This window comes from Aphelocoma coerulescens, chromosome 14, assembly GCF_041296385.1.
Source record: "Aphelocoma coerulescens isolate FSJ_1873_10779 chromosome 14, UR_Acoe_1.0, whole genome shotgun sequence".
NCBI classification, from domain to species: Eukaryota; Metazoa; Chordata; class Aves; order Passeriformes; family Corvidae; genus Aphelocoma; species Aphelocoma coerulescens.
The window spans coordinates 849,928-868,123 of record NC_091028.1 but is presented as its reverse complement, the minus strand read 5'-3'; the positions used below and the strand labels follow the sequence as shown (position 1 = coordinate 868,123).

Here is an 18,196-nt window from a genome sequence, read left to right as displayed (position 1 = left end):
GACCCAAGAATAGTCAAATATGAAGCCATTCTCATGTACTCAGACCACCTGAGGTTAGTTGTGTGTACACACCAAAATCCAGCTCAATTTCTTTATGGGACCCCATCAGAAAAAGAAATTGAACACAATTGCATTGAAATAATTGACATCCAAACAAAAGTCAGAGAGGACCTGGTGGACTGTCCCCTCAATGAAGGGGAAATCCTCTTCATTGACGGGTCATCTCGAGTGGTGGATGGAAAGCGATGCTCTGGCTATTCAGTGGTCGATGGACACCAAATGTGTGTGCTAGAAAAGGGCAGATTGCCGCCGACCTGGTCAGCTCAGGTCTGTGAGCTCTATGCCCTAGAAAAAGCACTCCACCGACTAGCAGGAAGCATCGGGACCATTTACACTGACTCCAGATACGCTTATGGCGTAGTCCACACCTTTGGAAAAATCTGGTCCGAAAGGGGGTTCCTAAACACCAAAGGGAAAGATATCCTACATAAGGAATTGATCCTAAAAATTCTAAAAGCACTGCAACTGCCTCAGGTGATCTCAGTGGTGCATATTCCAGGTCATCAATCGGGAACCACAAAAGAAGCTCGGGGGAACAACCTAGCAGACTTGGCAGCAAAAGAAGCAGCAGTGGAAGAAGAGGTAAAAGTGATGGAAGTAAACCAACTTCCAACTAACACCACCACATCTGACACTATTCCACAAACTAACATTTTACCCACGCCCATTTTTACTGATCAGGAAAAACAGAAATTAGTTTTAATTGGTGCCAATGAGGATTCTCAAGGCCGCTGGTATTTACCAGATAAACGCCAAATTTTAAACAAAAATTTAACCCGAGAAATTCTACAAAATATTCACCAAAGCAATCATTGGGGTTCAAAAGCTCTGGCGGATCACTATCTCAGAACCTTTGGATGCACTGGTGTTTATGAAATAGCCAACCAAATAACCCGGGACTGTGTAATCTGTCAAAAGGTTAACAAAAAGGTAATGAAAAAGAACACGGGCGGAGGAATTGAATTAGCAATCAGGCCTTTCCAAAACATTCAAATTGACTTTACAGAAATGCCTCCTGTCCAGAGGTGGAAATACCTATTGGTAATCGTTGATCACCTTACCCACTGGGTGGAAGCTATTCCAACTGTCAATGCAACAGCCCAGACAGTGAGTAAGGTGATCCTCGAGCAAATTATCCCCCGTTATGGGATAGTCCACCGCATAGATTCAGATCGAGGTACTCATTTTACCTCCCAAATTGTACAACAATTGGCTCAGCAATTAGGAACAAATTGGAGATTACACACCCCGTGGCATTCACAGAGCTCTGGGAGAGTGGAACGGATGAACCAGACAATCAAGAACACCCTCACAAAATTAATGCTGGAAACAAAATGGACCTGGGTAAAATGCCTTCCACTTGCTCTTCTTAGAATTAGGACACAGCCAAGATCTGATTTGGGTTGTTCACCATATGAGATGTTGTATGGATTACCCTACCTTGCTACACCACAAGAGTTGAATGTGAAAGAGTGTGGAAACACCAATGTACAACAATATGTACAGATAATTGCCAAAAATCTAGAGTTGCTAAGGGAAAGAGGTTTTCTACCACAAACTCCCCCACTTGATTTTAATTTACATCACATCAATCCAGGTGACTGGGTGTTAATAAAATCCTGGAAAGAAAAGTCACTAACCCCATCCTGGGAAGGTCCATTTCAGGTCCAGCTAACCACTGAAACTGCTGTCCGGACATTTGAGAAGGGCTGGACGCATGTCAAGAGGGTGAAGGGTCCAGTAACACCACCAACTGAAGAGAAGAAACCTCCAGACAAACCATCAAACTAAACACCCTGTTTGAAAGCTCCACTCAGCATCCCTCACTCCAAGTTAATAAAATCCTGTACTCCCAGTTCTTCCCCAGTTATACCTCAGTAATAAGTGCTAGCTACAAGTTGTTAAACTAAGTTGAAAATATTTTGCTGTTAATTCTGTTCTTTGTTATTCCCTTTTACAGATTCTGCCTTCACACAACCATATTGTCACATCAACTGTATAGTAAGGCTCCATTTGAAGCCAGCATTCTCTTCCAATAACAGTCCAATCAGACTCCAAAATTATGGGCACGATAACTCTAATCTTTGACAAGGCCAACCCTAAAATAACCATGAGTTTCCAGAAGCCTGAGGTCACTGAAGAACCATCTGAAGGTGAGATGCCTAAAGAAAGGACGAAAGAAGCAAAGATGACAACCCCCACCAGCAGAGGCAACCCAAATGCTGACAGCTCCTCTCGGGTATGCCTAAAGGGGAAAGTGAGCAACATCCTGCTACTGAGTGTCATCTGTCTCTGGGTCCTCTGGCCTCCCTTTACACAAGCAGCCGACAGCCGCTGTAACAGATGTTACAAGACTGTGTACCAGGCAGAAGGAGGCTCATTTCAAATTCGACACTTTTTCCGAGCACATACTTATGTTAATCCATCTTGTTACAACATAACAAGGTTGAGTATCTGCTCAGAAAAAGGTCACAAGTACTGGATTGGCAAAAACATTGGCACCCAAATACATAAGCAGAAGGGAGAGTGCCCCTCCCAAGACGGTTGGCTCTGTTTCAATTTTAGATACATAACCAAGACAGAAGATTTGTTAAAAAGAAAGACCTATGACACTGACCTGATCCAAGAGGTGGTCATAGAAGAAAAGGAAAAACAAAAAGAAAACAATCCTTTGATGTCAAGGAAAAACTTGTTTATTGACCTGGCAGAAAGGATTGGACAACAGCTAAATTTAACAAATTGCTGGGTGTGTGGAGGAACTTTAGAATCGGAGAGTTGGCCTTGGCGGGGAGTCAGTCTTGGACCCCCCGATTTACTCCGACTGAGTAATCTCTCCCCCACAACCAGACATGACAATGAAACCTGGCTGCTAAGCAATACTGTTATTGGAGAAGAATGCATCTGGAGGAAAGGAAGAAAATTTTTAGAAGAAGTTGGTGAGACAATATGCAAAAGGTACCTGGTAACTGATGGGCAAAAACATTGGTGGATACCTCAAGAACCAGATGTATTCTGGTCTGCAGAAAAGGTTAAAAACAAAAACTGCATTTTGAATCCTGTTAAAAAACTCTGGCAGTGCTGGGATCAAGGAAATCCATATTCTGTCCTGCCACAAATTTCCAAGTACTGGATTACAGCAGCAAGTATACAACCCCACTTCTGGGAAGCACCACAAGACCTCTACTGGCCAAGGACAATGGTGGAAGAAAGCTTTAATTATTGTTGGACTTTCCCTTACAGGACTTATTTTTCTCCCTTGTTTCATCCCTTGTTTCATCCGTCTAATCACCACTGTCGTCCAAAGCATGCCACTGATCCAGGACCTTCAAGGACAACAGCAGCGTCCACCATTCGCTCAAAAGATTATGCATGTCAATAATAGTAACAATAAGAAAACTAGAAAGGAGAGAAAAATTGCCCAGCAAGTGTGGGACAGTTTTAAAGAGCTTGAATCTATCCCTGAAGAGTTATCCACCTCCACTTAAATGCAAAGACCAAAGATGTGAACATAAGAGAAAAAGGGGGGACTTGTCATACATGAAATCCCTATTTGTGCTTGGTCTTTGCATATTAAGTGCTTTAATTAATTCTGAGCTTAATATTTTTAAATTGAATGTTAAATTAACCCATCAGTCCAGGTACACTAATCAAGTTTTTATGGTCTTCCTGTGTTTACTGTATACTTTTACAAGTGTTTTAAGATGTGTTGGATGTATTTTTTTGTTTTACTTGTATCTTGGTTTCAAGGCAGATTTTAAAAGCCCCAGTTGCAACAAACAGCCCAGCCCCCATAAGCACATGACCCTTATCTCAACTAATATCACCCCTCTGACCAGGAAGAGCCATTGGTGGACAGAGATGGTCTGTCAAGGGGAAAACACCAATCACCTTGAACCAAAGGGGTGGGCTGTGGGCGGACTGTGGGCAGAGCAAAAGCTATAAAAGAAAGCAAAAGAAAGACACGTGCTCTCATTCTCCCTTCCTCTCCAGCTTGCTAAGGCAGTGCTGGAGAAACCTACCCCTTTCTAGGGGCTTTTAGAAATAGATTTCTTTTTGACCAGCCTAAACTGCAAGTTTGTTTTTTTTTTTTTCTCTACCTGAGGTTCAGAGCTGTCTTAAGCCTAAAGTTCCTGAATCCCTGCGCTCCTGGGGCATACCACTCGAGCCATCAGGATCCCAAATTTTTTATATTTTGTTAGTTTTTTTGCAATTTTTCAATTTTTCTGTTTTAATAAATTGTTTTAATTTCTACAAAGAGTTGTCCCATTCCTCACAGGCAGGATAGAGGATTAAATGAGCTGTTATGAGAAGCACAGAGGGCTTACATGCAGAGAGATGAAGAAAAAGTAAAAAGTAAGGCAAAAATTATGTGGCTACAATGCAAGGGGTTAACCCATCCAAACCTACGAGCCCCTTCAGTATTGAGATCCCTAGATACCACACCCCGGGAAACAGGGGAAGAGGGAAGAAGAGATCACCAATGGGAGCAAGGCCTCGAGAACCGAACCACAGCAGAGCAGAGGTGTACCAAGCAGTGCGTGTTTTCATTGTGGAAAAGCAGAACACTTTAAGAGGGAATGCCCAAAGTGAACTAGGGACCTGAAGGTGTTTAAAGAAACGCAACAGGGGGAAATATGGGGCTAGGGTGTCAGGGGCTCTACCTCCTGGGGGATAAATATAATTTGAAGCCCTTGATAACATTGAAAATAGGCCCCCAAGAGGAGGTATTAGAATTTTTAGTTGATACTGGGGCAGAAAGAACCTGTATCTTTATTGTTCCAAGGGGGTGTAATGTAAGTAATGACACTATCAGAGTAATGGGGGCAAAGGGGGAGGGTTTTAAGGCTCCTGTGATCAAGAATGTGGTAATTGAAGGGGAAACTAAAATAGGGATGGGAGATGTTTTACTGATCCTAGGAGCAGGCTGTAACTTATTGAGGAGAGACTTGCAGGTACAATTAAGAATAGTGGTTACACCCGAGGAAGGGAAAATGACAGCCAAAGTGCTAAAACTCCACCAAGAAGATGAAGGAAGAATTAACAAAAGAAGTTTGGGCTGGAGAAGGAAATAGGGGAGGATTGGATATTGATCCCATAAGGGTGATGACTGAAAAAGAATGTCCTATACATGTGCGCCAGTACCCTATATCCTTAGAAGGAAGAGAAGGCTTAAAGCCGGTAATAGAAGAACTGATAGAAGATGGGACACTGGAACCTTGTATGTCTCCCCATAATAGCCGTATTCTCCCAATAAAGAAGCCAGATGGGACTTATGGATTAGTTCAGGACTTAACGGAAGTTAACAAAAGAACCCAGACTTGCTACCCAGTGGTACCTAACCCCTATGCACTTTTAAGTAAAGTCCCACCTCAGCATCAGTGATTTTGTGTTGTAGATCTTAAAGATGCATTTTGGGCTTGTCTGTTAGCAGAGGATAGTCGAAATATTTTTGTCTTTTGAATGGAAGGATCCAGGCACTAGACCAAAACAAAAATTAAGATGGACAAAACTGACACAGGGGTTTACTGAGTCTCCAAATATATTTGGGCAAGCTTTAGAAGAAATATTACAGACCTTCCCCACTCTTCCTGGAATACAGATTACCCAATATGTAGATGACCTTTTATTACCAGGAGAAATTGAAGTTAGGGAGGCCACTCTAAAACTTTTGAATTTCCTTGGGGAAAAAGGATTGAGGGTGTAGAAGAGGAAATTACAATTTGTGGAGTCAGAAGTGAAGTATCTCAGTCATTTAATAAGTAAAGGTAGCCAAAAGCTAAATCCTGAGAGGATCACTGGGATTTTATCTCTCCCCCCTCCTTCTTCAAAGAAGCAAGTTAGAAAACTGCTTGGATTATTGGGGTACTGTCAATTGTGGATTGGAGGATATATTCAAGCAGTGAGGTTCTTATATGAAAAATTGACAGAGGGAGACAAGATAAAGTGGACCAAAGAGGATGAAGACAAACTAGAGGAGTTAAAACTTAAACTGACCTTGGTACTAGTTTTGAGTCTACCCTCATTAGAAAAACCCTTGTATCTGCATGTGAATGTGGAGGATGGAGTGGCTCATGGAGTTTTAGCCCAGGACTGGGGAGGAGCGAAGAAATCAGTAGCTTATTTATGCAAACTGTTAGATCCAGTTAGTCACGGGTGGTCAGTATGTATTCAGGCTATAGCAGCTACACGTACACCGGATAGAAGAGAGCGGTAAACTTACTTTTGGAAGTAAATTAATTGTGCACACAACTCATGCAGTTCAAAATGTGTTAAATCAAAGAGCTGAGAAATGGTTCACTGACTCAAGCATGTTGAAATATGAAGCAATTTTAATAAACAGTGATGGTTTGACATTGATGGTAGACAAAGTCTAAACCTGGCTCAATCTTCATATGGGAAACTGTACTAGTTTGAAAACAAACCAGTGGGAGGCACAAAGTCAGAATAACAATTTAATGGGGAAATTAAAGAAAAGGAAAAAAAAAAATAAAACACTGGTTCAAACTGACAGAGTCAGGATACAACCTGACACCCTGTTAGTCAGGGTGGTGGTAGCAGTCCGGTAGAATGGTGGCTGCAGCCCTCCTGAAGCAGTGATCCTGTAGAAAGGGGCTGCTCTTCCTCGGAAGGTCCAGTGGTGGCTATGTAGCTCCTGTCCTCTGGAAATCCAGTAGAAAGGGTGTCTGTGGTTTCAGAATCTCAGATTATATCCAGGATGGAATGCTTGGTTCCTCCCTCTGGGTGGAGCATCTCACAATGGGATGATGAGTCATGAGGCCAGGCATTGACGGGCCATTAACAGAAAGACAGTCCGGGGGGAGGAGGTAAGGAAACACTGCCCCACCTGGTTTTGACAGCTCATGAGGATGGTAATAGAATACACTGCAACCCAGGACATTATCCACCCCTTATTCTATTACCATCTGCGTCATCCCAAATCAATACCTTCCTTAAGCTCTACTACACACATACACACACACATATATATAGAGTGAAACCCTACACACCGTTCTCACCTAAGATTAGGTCTCCCTGTGGCACACAACGGGTTTCCCCATCTTTCTGCATTACCCACCAAGTGCAACCAGGTCCTTGAGCAAAGACAATCCCACGGATGGGTTTGCCTTTGCCTGAGGTGGGATTAATCCAAACAGTCTTTCCTAAAATACCTCTCAGGTGTACCACAGGGACTCCATCTCCATCCACTGTGTGCAAGGGTTCAGACTTGGTGGGACCAGCTCAATTGATGGACCCTTGGGTATTGACCATCCAGGTGGCCTTTGCTAAGTTCACTTCCCAATTTTTGAAGGTCCCCCCACCAAGTGCCTTCAGGGTGGTTTTAAGTAGTCCATTGCAGCGTTCAACTTTTCTGGCAGCTGGTGCATGATAAGGAATATGATATATCCATTCGATACTGTGTTCTCTGGCCCAGGTGTTGATGAGGCTGTTCTTAAAATTAGTCCCGTTGTCTGACTTGATCCTCGCAGGGGTGCCATGTCTCCACAGGACTTGCTTTTCCAGGCCCAAGATGGTGTTCTGGGCAGTAGCATGAGGCACAGGGTAGGTCTCCAGCCATCCAGTGGTTGCTTCCACTATGGTCAACACGTAGCGCTTGCCTTGGCGGGTTTGGGGAAGGGTGATGTAATCAACTTGCCAGGCTTCCCCATACCTGTACTTTGACCATCGTCCACCGTACCACAGAGGCTTCACCCGCTTGGCCTGTTTGATTGCAGCACAGGTCTCACAACTGTGGATGACCTGTGAGATGCTGTCCATGGTAAGGTCCACCCCTCGGTCACGGGCCCATCGGTATGTTGCATCTCTGCCCTGATGACCAGAGGCATCATGGGCCCAACGAGCTAGGAATAATTCTCCCTTGTGCTGCCAGTCCAGATCCACCTGTGATACTTTCACCTTGGCAGCTCGGTCCACCTGCTCGTTGTTACGATGTTCTTCATTAGCCCGACTCTTGGGTACGTGCGCATCCACGTGTCGAACCTTCACGGTCAGCTTCTCTACTCGGGCGGCGATGTCCTGCCAAATCTCAGCGGCCCAGATGGGTTTCCCTCTGCACTGCTGTTGGCCTTTCTCCAGCGAACCAGCCATCCCCACAGAGTATGAGCTGCCATCCATGAATCGGTGTAGAGATAGAGCCTCGGCCACTCCTCTCATTCGGCAATATCCAAAGCCAGCTGGACAGCTTTAAGCTCTGCAACCTGACTTGATCCCCCTTGTCCCTCGGTAGCTTGTGCAACTCGTCATGTGGGGCTCCATACTGCAGCTTTCCACTTCCGGCTAGCGCCAATAATTCGGCAGGAACCATCAGTGGAGAGGGCATATCGTCTTTCATTCTCTGGTAGCTCGTTATATAGTGGGGCTTCCTCAGCACGAGTCACTTGCACTTCCTCTTTTTCAGAAGATAATCCAAAAGTCTCACCTTCCAGCCAGTTTGTTACAATTTCCAGAATCCAGGGCGATTCGGGTTTCCAATATGGGCGCGGTGCGTGATGAGGGCGATCAATTTACTCCATGTGGTGTCGGTGGCGTGATGCATGGAAGGAACCTTTCCCTTGAACATCCACCCCAGCACTGGTAGTCGGGGTGCCAGGAGGAGTTGTGCCTCTGTGCCGATTACCTCTGAGGCAGCTTGGACTCCTTCATAGGCGGCCAAGATTTCCTTCTCTGTGGGAGTGTAGTTGGCTTCAGACCCTCTGTAGCTTCGGCTCCAGAATCCCAGTGGTCGGCCCCGAGTCTCACCAGGCACCTTCTGCCAGAGGCTCCAGGACAGGCCATTGTTCCCAGCTGCAGAGTAGAGCACGTTCTTCACCTCTGGTCCTGTCCTGACTGGGCCATGGGCTACGGCGTGAGCGATTTCCTGCTTGATCTGGGCAAAGGCTTGCTGCTGTTCAGGGCCCCAGTGGAAATCGTTCTTCTTGCGGGTAACCAGGTAGAGAGGGCTCACGATCTGGCTGTACTCAGGAATGTGCATTCTCCAGAAACCTATGGCACCTAGGAAAGCTTGTGTTTCCTTCCTGCTGGTCGGTGGAGACATCACTGTGATCTTATTGATGACCTCGGTGGGAATCTGATGCTATCCATCTTGCCACTTTACTCCCAGGAACGGGATCTCTTGGGCAGGCCATATAGGGCTGCTGAAAGGTGAACAGGCCTTGCTGACCACCCCTTGGCTCTCCAGTTTACGAATCATCTCATGGACGGGAACCACAGAGTCTCTGTTGGTGCGATATTGCCGATGGTGCACTGTTGCTGTGGTGATTGGCACCTGTTGTTCTTCAACTCTCAGCAGTCCCACAGCAGAGGGGTCATCTGAGAGGCCAGGCAAGGTACTCAGTTGTCTGATATCTTCTGTCTCTACAGCAGCTATCCCAAAAGCCCAACGATGTCCTTTTGGGTCTTTGAAATATCCATTTCTGAGATAGTCTATGCCGAGAATGCACGGGGCCTCCGGGCCAGTCACGATGGGGTGTTTCTGCCACTCGTTCCCAGTTAAACTCACTTCAGCTTCCAGCACAGTCAGCTGCTGGGATCCTCCTGTCACCCCAGAAACAGAAATTGGTTCTGCTCCCACATACCTTGATGGTATCAGAATACACTGAGCGCCAGTGTCAACCAAAGCCGTGTATTTTTGTGGGTCAGATGTGCCAGGCCATTGGACCCACATAGTCCAAAACACCCGATTATCCCTTTCCTCTACCTGGCTAGAGGCAGGGCCCCTCTATTCCTGGTTCTGGTACACATTGCTCCCCTCTGGTGAATATGCTCCTGAGGTCCCTTCAAAAGAATCAGTCATATTATCATTCCTATACCATCTGGAGTTCTGTGCGTGAGAGACCGGAGCAGCGTTGACTCTAGATGAGCTTTGTGTGGTAGTTGTCCCTCCTTTTAGTTCACGTACCCTGGCTGCTAAGGAGGAGGTGGGTTTTCCATGCCACTTACTCATGTCTTCTCCATGTTCCTGAAGAAAAAAACAAGAGATTACCTCGTGCAGTGTATCCTCTCTTCCTGGTTGGGGGATGCCTGCTCCTAATGGCAGAGACTCTTGTTGGTTCTGGTGAGATGTGGCAAATTTCTTCCTTAAGTTCCTTTTTCAGTTTCTGATGGCCTTCTTCAATCAAGCCCCGGACTTGCTCAGCTGAAAGACTTGTTTCCACGGATGAGACATGGGTGCGAAACGAGGCTGTGACGGTGTCCTCGTAAATCCTCAGTTTGTTCACCAAGACGCCCACCCTGTCCTCGCCTTCCCTCCATTGCAGCATTGCCAGGTAATGGGAGTATATCTCTGGTCCAAGGTGTGCGAACCTCAACCACATCTGTGATGTGCACTGGACACCATCTGGGCTCTTAGGAAATCTCTCGTCTTCTGAGAAAATGATCTCCAGCACAGCCAATTCCCTCAGGCACCGGATACCTTGTTCCATTGTGCTCCATTTCCCTTGGTGCACCTGGAGGTCTTCTTTACAAAGGTACCTGTCCCTTACACTTGTCAGCAGTCGCCGCCAGAGGCTGAGAGTTTCTTGGGTTCTCCCGATCCCCTGGTCAATGACCACATCCCGGGACAGAGATCCCAGCTGCCTGGCCTCACTTCCGTCCAGAATGGTGTCATTGGCTGCAGCGTCCCAAATGCGGAGCAGCCAGGTCAGGATGGACTCGTTCGTCTGGCGCGTGAATTCCCTCCGCAGGTCACGCAGCTCACCCAGGGATAGCGACCGAGTGATGATCTCTGGCTCTGCCTCTTCTGCTGGGTGTGAAGGTCCTGCTGCATCCTCGTCAGTCACTATGTGGGCTGATTTGCTTTTTGATTTCTTCTTCTGAACGGAGGCAACTGGTACCGGTTTAGGCTGTTCTGGTTCAGTGATGGTTTGTGTGGAGACGCTGATGGTGCTTTTGGTTTCTTTCTCCTCTGTGACAGTCTGCACAGACATGGACACTGTTGCTTTGCTTTTTCTTCCTTTCTTCTTTGTGACAGTCATGGTGGTTGCTGCTTTGCTCCTTTTTCCCTCCTCCTCAAGCAGACATTGCACCACACTAAGTAGTGTTTTGTTTCTAAGCATGGTGTACACAATGCAGGCCATAGAGAAAAAAGAGAATAGAACTGACAAGAAGATTATACCATCCTAAACATCCAGAGGGAACTCAATATTTTCAAAAACTGTGCCTGGCCTGAAAGGCTGGAAGAAACCACTCTCTACTCCTCCCACCAGGGGCTGGGTGCGATTGTTGAGGAGATCCCAGACAGAGGAGCCCAGACTAGGATAGCCAAACAAAATTGAGTATATATTCCGAATGGTATTCATCGCCTCACAGGTTATTATGCTATAGACATAATAAATGAATAAAGCAATTCTCATACCATTCCCTGGTTTTAACAGGAGCAATACAACAGGCAGGTAGTTCCCCATGTGAGGAAAAAATATAGAGAGAAAGATACAGTACCCATGTAGACAAGCTGAGCACCATGGTGAATAGGTTTCTGTTAATACAAAATTGTAATTCTGACTTTCTCTCAGAGCAAGCCCCACCATGGGCACCAAAATATGTACTAGCTTGAAAACAAACCAGTGGGAGGCACCAAGTCAAAATAACAATTTAATGGGGAAATTAAAGAAAAGGAAAAAAAAAATAGAAGAAAACACTGGTTCAAAGTGACAGAGTCAGCACACAGCCTGACACCCTGTTAGTCAGGGGGTGGTAGCAGTCCCATAAGATGGTGGCTGCAGTCCTCCTGAAGTGGTGGATGTGGTTCTGTTGAAGCAGTGATCCTGTAGAAAGGGGCTGCTCTTCCTCGGAAGGTCCAGTGGTGGCTGTGTAGCTCCTGTCCTCTGGGAATCCAGTGGAAAGGGTGTCTGTGGTGTTGGGAATCTCAGATTATATCCAGGATGGAATGCTTGGTTCCTCCCTCTGGGTGGAGCATCTCACAATGGGATGATGAGTCATGAGGCCAGGCATTGATGGGCTCATTAACAGAAAGACAGTCCGGAGGGAGGAGGCAAGGAAACACTGCCCCACCTGGTTTCAACAGCTCATGAGGATGGTAATAGAATACACTGCAACCCAGGACAGAAACCAAAGAGTAATTTAACCCATAATTGTTTAGAAGTTATACACTACCAAACTAAAGTTCGGGAGGATTTAGCAGAACAGGCCCTCCCAGAAGGAAAGAGAACATATGTTGATGATTCATCTAGATGCCTACAAGGAAAAAGAATGTCAGGATATGCTTTGGTTGATGGGGAAAGTATGCAAACCATTGTAAAAGGGAAATTACCTCAAATTGGTTTGCTCAATCTAGTGAATTATATACTCCAAAGAGAGCACTGGAGTATTTAGCACACAAGAAAGGAACCTGATTCAAAATATGTGTTTGGGGTAGTGCACACTTTTGGGAAAATTTGGGAAGAAAGAGGATTACTTAATTCAAAAGGAAAAGAGTTGATTCACGAGGGACTCATTTTAGATGTCTTAAAATTAGACTTGCCCGAGGAAATAGCTGTAGTACATATCAAGGGACACCAAAAAGAAATGACCTCAGAAATAAGAGGGAATAATTTGGCTGACCAAGAAGCTAGAGATGCAGCAGAAAATGGAAGCGAAAAGGTTATGTTGATTCTGTCTCAAAGCAAGGAAGAATTGGAAATTCCAAAATTTACTGAAGCAGAAGAAAAAGAGTTAAGTAAGATAGGGGGAGAGCGGGACCAACAGGGAAAATGGAAACTCCCCAACGGGGGACAGTTACTTAATAAGCCCTTACTAGGAAGATATTAGAAGACATACATCAGAAGACTCATTGGGGTACTTAGGCCTTGTGTGATCACTTTTTAAGGAATGATGGGTGCATTGGGATCTGTGGATTGGCAAAACAAGCAACTGAAAGGTGTATAACTTGCCAAAAAGTAAATAAGAAAGTTATGAGAAAAACAACACCAGGGGGCTGTGAATTGGCTACGCGGCCATTCCAAAGCATCCAAGTGGATTTTACAGAACTTCCTCAAGAGCAGACATGGAAATTTTTATTAGTAATAGTAGATCACTCGACTCATTGGGTGGAGGCTATCCCAGCTGTTAGAGCTACAGCTTACACAGTGTCAAAAATCCTCTTGGAACATATCATCTCTAGGTATGGGATGGTCAACAAGATTGACTCAGGGAAACACACTACATCTAAAGTAATACAGCAAATAACTCAGGCTCTAAGAATAGAATGGAAGTTGCATACCCCATGGTAGCCTCAGAGTTCGGGTAGGATAGAGAGAATGAACCAAACTCTAAAAGAGACCTTAACTAAATTGATGATTGAAACAAAGATGTCATGGGTAAAGAGTCTGCCTTTGGCATTATTAAGGGTCTGAACACAACCTAGGTAAGACTTGGGGGTATTTCCTTATGAAATGATGTTCAGATTGCCTTTTCTGACTACCAAACACAAAACAGCTACCTAAGAAGAAGGAGAAGCAAGTGTTAAAAAGTATATCACTACTATTGCACAGACCCTAGAAAGCTTACAGGTAAAAGGATTGATTTTTGCTTTGTTGACTTTGTCAATTTTGTTCCCTAATAAAATTTTAAAATCTCACAAGAGGAGCGGGCTTCATTTCTCACACCTAATATCCAATCTGAACCTCCCCTGGCACAGCTTGAGCCCATTTCCTCTCCTCCTGTCCCTTGTTCCCTGGGAGCAGAGCCTGACTTCCTCCCAGCTGCACCCTCCTGTCAGGGAGCTGTGGAGAGTGAGAAGGTTCCCCCTGAGCCTCCTTTTCTCCAGGCTGGGCCCCCCCAGCTGCCGCAGCTTCTTGTCATCAGACTTGTGCTTCAGACTCTTCCCCTCAGCTCTGCTGCCCTTCTCTACACACAGAGAATGATTTAAGAAACAAGCTATTTTGTTCAGGGGTTTTTTGTTTGGTTTTCTGTTTAAGGACCCTTGGCTACAATTAAGGGGATACTCTACTGTGGAACAGCTGAGCTAGAAAGCATTTCAGGCTGGGCCCACCCCAGCTCTTTCGAAGCCATCAGATCAGGTTGAATAAAGAAGGCTCGCATGGAATCAAATGAAGTCATTGCTGCCCTTTGACCTCACCCTGGTAAACACATTAAGTTCTGACTTTTTCAAGGGAAAATAAGAAAAGGCTTTTACAGGAATTACCAGAAGATTTCACATGTAACAATTTTTTATATATTTTTAAAAATATTTTTTGGAGTGCAGGATTTAAAATAATCTAGATTATAATTATAGCTATAGATAGATATATAGATATAATTATAATCTAGATAAAATGTCCATAATTAAAGACATCTTGATGAGATAAATCATGATTGCTGATGATTGTTGGACAATGCTTTTGTTTATGCTCCCAAACACTGGGAACAACGCACTATTTCTGGACAGTGCTCCATATCCTGTTATCTGGAAAAGGCTTGAATAGTAAAGCTGACTATATCACCTATATCTCTTCCCTTCCCTCAATCTATTAATAGATGTATGAGATACTTACAGCACACATTATTTCCTATATCCTGGACCTTTTGTTACTGAAGCTTGTTAATAAAACACTTGGATTCTCCATTTTCACAGCACTTCTGTTTTAACTTTTTAAGTAGGATGGTGTTACAGACCCTTACTCTATATCAACACAGAGCAAGCAAATGCCATTGCTTTCCACTTTTATGAGAAAACAGAATATAAAATTATATAAAATAAAATATATATATAAAATATAAACCAGCAAATATAAAATTACTTTCTCTTGAAAGTCACCAGATATATTTGATTTTCTTTCCTTATAAAAAATAATGGGGATTGTTCTCACATATGAAGCACAGCAACAGAATGATGTAAAGTATAACAGAAACACTCAAAAATTGAAAAAACTTAATAATACGGTATAAAACCCAACAACCAAAGATGCTGGAGAACCTAAAGCACAAGCTTTGCCTTTTAGCAGAATGCTGGTGGCAAAAAAAAAGCTGTTCATTAATATAAAACTTTTAAAATTTAAATTTATGATTGTTACACTCAGCATTTCTCTTCTGTGTGTATCAAAATGCTATTAGGTGTAGAATGACAGTGTTTAACCTCATTGTGACAAATGAAAATATTCCAAATAAATAAAAATGCTGCATCCTGACACTTAACAGACAATATGTTAAAATATATAACATTCCCTTCTAGGTGGCACCTCTCACCAAAGAATATTTGGTTGTAAATACATCTTTTTATTTTTACAGCTACCAGTGAGATTAAACTTTACATTGAGAAAGTAACAAATAGAAAAAAATTATTAATGAATAAAATCATTCATTTAGTCAGATTTTCTTGCTATTTTAGTAAATTTATGTAAAATTGACATTCCTGATAATCTTTTTCTCCCAGAAAATAATTTCAGGGAGCTGAATCCAAAGGGTTTGCCAATGAGCCTTATGATGGAGAGACTAGCTACAAACAGGGAGTATTTCTGCCCATTTCAATTTTTAAAGTTACTTGATTCTCAGGGGTTTTCCTCCTACTTTTGAAGGAGGACCAGCCTCTGCTGGAATACATATCCATATGATAGAGATTGTGTTCATCTGTTTCACAAAGATGGTCTATTCATGTAAGGTTTGTGAAGTCCCACTAACATTCAAGGAGGCTCTTTCTTACCTTTATCTGAGTGACATTTCCTTCAAGTTCTGTAGATGCCTGGAACTTCCACTTCTTGCCCTCCAAAGCCCATGTGCTCTGATCAGATCCTGCTGCTTTGTTCCACATTGCTACTCTCCCCTTGTTAGTTCCAGCTGCCAAGAGACCTGCCATTCACAAACATTTCAGGCATTTCATCTTGGACTTCAGAAAAACAAATGCACATCAGACAGTGTAGCAGGCAGTGAACTCTGGTTCCCAGGTACAAAGAAACCGCCTTCCAGCAGCAGCATTTCTTGCCTGACTGCAAACCAGCATCCTAGTCCTGTACTGGAGAACTTTTCTGGAGAAACAATGGGGGAAGTTCCATGTGGCAAGGTGCATCTTCTAAGCTACCAGATGAAGTTATTTTTTAAATGTATCAGATAATTACTTCATTTTAACCTTTTCTTAGAATACAGAATATCCTGAGCTGGAAGAGACCCCAAGGGTCATCCAGTTCAGCTCCGGGCCCTGCACAGGACAGTCCCAGGAATCCCAACATGTGCCTGAGAGTGTTGTCCAAACACTCCTTCACCTCTGGCAGCCTTGGGGTCGTCCCCACTTCCCTGGGGATCCTGTTCAGTGCCCAACCACCCTCTGGGGGAAGAACCTTTTCCTGATATCCAGTCTAACCCTCCCCTGGCTGGACACAGCTATGGCTGTTCCCTCAGGTCCTTCCACTGTTCACAGAACCCAGAGATCAGATCTGCCCCTTGTGAGGAAGCTGCCCAATGGATGGTCCCCTCAGTCTCCTCCAGGATGAACAAACCAAGTGACCTCAGACGTTCCTCCTATGGTTTGTGTTTATTTTTAAATAGCTGGTTTTGTAGTCACCTTGGGCAACCGACCACTAAAAACCATTCCAGCAGACATCAGCTGTGCCTATGCTGGCAAACAAGGTGGTGACCAGGAGTAGCTCTGTAGAAAGGATCTGTTGTAAGGACCTGGGATCCACATGATACATGCTGCTAAGTTCTATTTTACATTAGCTGTAGTGCAGGCTTGTGGACTGAATGCCCAAAACACGTTGCAGTGCGTTAGGTGAACTCCAGGGGTATTTGTGTCAAAGGGAATCCAGCTCGTGTGCCATGAGACAATTCCACAGTGAGCCCAAGTGTAGTTGAATATCTAATGATCTCCCTGCACCTTTAAAGGCACATTTCTGATCCAAACTAAAATCTTCTACATCACATACTACCACTGAGATCCTCAGTCACAAGACAAACATACTGAAATGATTATAGGGCATGAAAGGCTGAGGTTTGGAAAGGCTTAGGACCAGAGATCACAGCTGCCAGGTTATCTCTCACCTTTAGCACTGCAGTAAGACACACAGTTAATACATTCTCCCCCCTCAAAGCCAAATTGCACATCTAGGGAGAGCACATAGTTCTCATCTCGATCCAAATCCCAGAACCTAAGGCACACAAAACAAGAGTGTTAACAATGCTTTTCTTTCCAGGTGTCTTGCCAAACACAGTCAATAGGATGCTGTACGTGGCATTAATTTACTATTTCCACAATACCTAGATAATTTAATTTTTAAAATTAAATTGTCGGCAGCTGTCTCTGTAGTGTGAATTTCTTAACAACCTCCTTCCTTTTCCTTTGACTTTTTAATCTGGAGCATGTTTAGGGATATTCTCCTATGAAGAAAGAAGTCAGAAGCAAGCACAGCTTTAAGAAAAAAAGAAAAAGGTGAGGGCTAGTTGCAATTTTCTTCATCTCCAATTATGCTTCCTCCTCTATTTTAAGACTATTCCTTGGTTAGCCAGTAGTCCTTTGGATTCCAGGTTTATTTCCTAGAGCTAAATATTGCCATGAAATTATTTCTTCTCGATACTTGGTCTTTATTGCATTCTCACAAAATTAACAGAAGATTCTGTCTGATAGTAGCAGACAGAGGTTAAATAAAGGGAGCTACTGATATTAATGGAACACTCCCAGCCTCCCAAAAGGTTAGAGGAAACAAGTAGAGCAGGTCATAGTAAAGACAAGGAAGAAAAGACTGCAAAAAGGTAAAACTACAGAACACAGTTACATAACAGTATGGCAAAGCAACATACTATAAAGGCCTAGGGACAGAAGTAATTGAAATACTTGTCTTATATTACAGTAACAGAAATGTCCTGAAAAGTAAGCACTTTTTTTCTGGTTGCTGATGCTGTAAGTATCCTAAGGATCAGACAGTAACATTAGCAAGAACAGCAAAGGGGCTGTATTCATGCAAAACCCCCAAATGGATTTATTTTCAGAAGAAATCAATAACAGCACTCAAGGAAGGAACAGATTTGGGTAGCACTGCCTGACAAAATAAAATATCTAGAAAGAAAGCATGCCATACCAAATTAGTTTCTGTCCTTGAGAAAACAATTTTCCATTTCATTTCTCTACTTATTCTGACAAACAAAATTAGGAAATATTGGGATTTTTTCATTATTGGCAAAAAAAAACCCCAACCAA

The 18,196-nt window shown here is 43.7% G+C and overlaps 1 protein-coding gene across 2 annotated transcripts in view; it reads right to left on the bottom strand.

Moving 5' to 3' along the window:
• Window positions 1-18,196, bottom strand: part of IFT140 (intraflagellar transport 140) — a 114,757-nt gene that overhangs the window by 78,104 nt on the left and 18,457 nt on the right. For both annotated transcript variants that reach the window (XM_069030107.1, XM_069030108.1), the window contains exons 8-9: window positions 17,044-17,150; window positions 15,713-15,858 (exon numbers count right to left, since the gene is read on the bottom strand). In XM_069030107.1, the coding sequence (XP_068886208.1) occupies window positions 15,713-15,858; window positions 17,044-17,150 (253 nt within the window). The remainder of the gene's footprint in view (window positions 1-15,712; window positions 15,859-17,043; window positions 17,151-18,196) is intronic.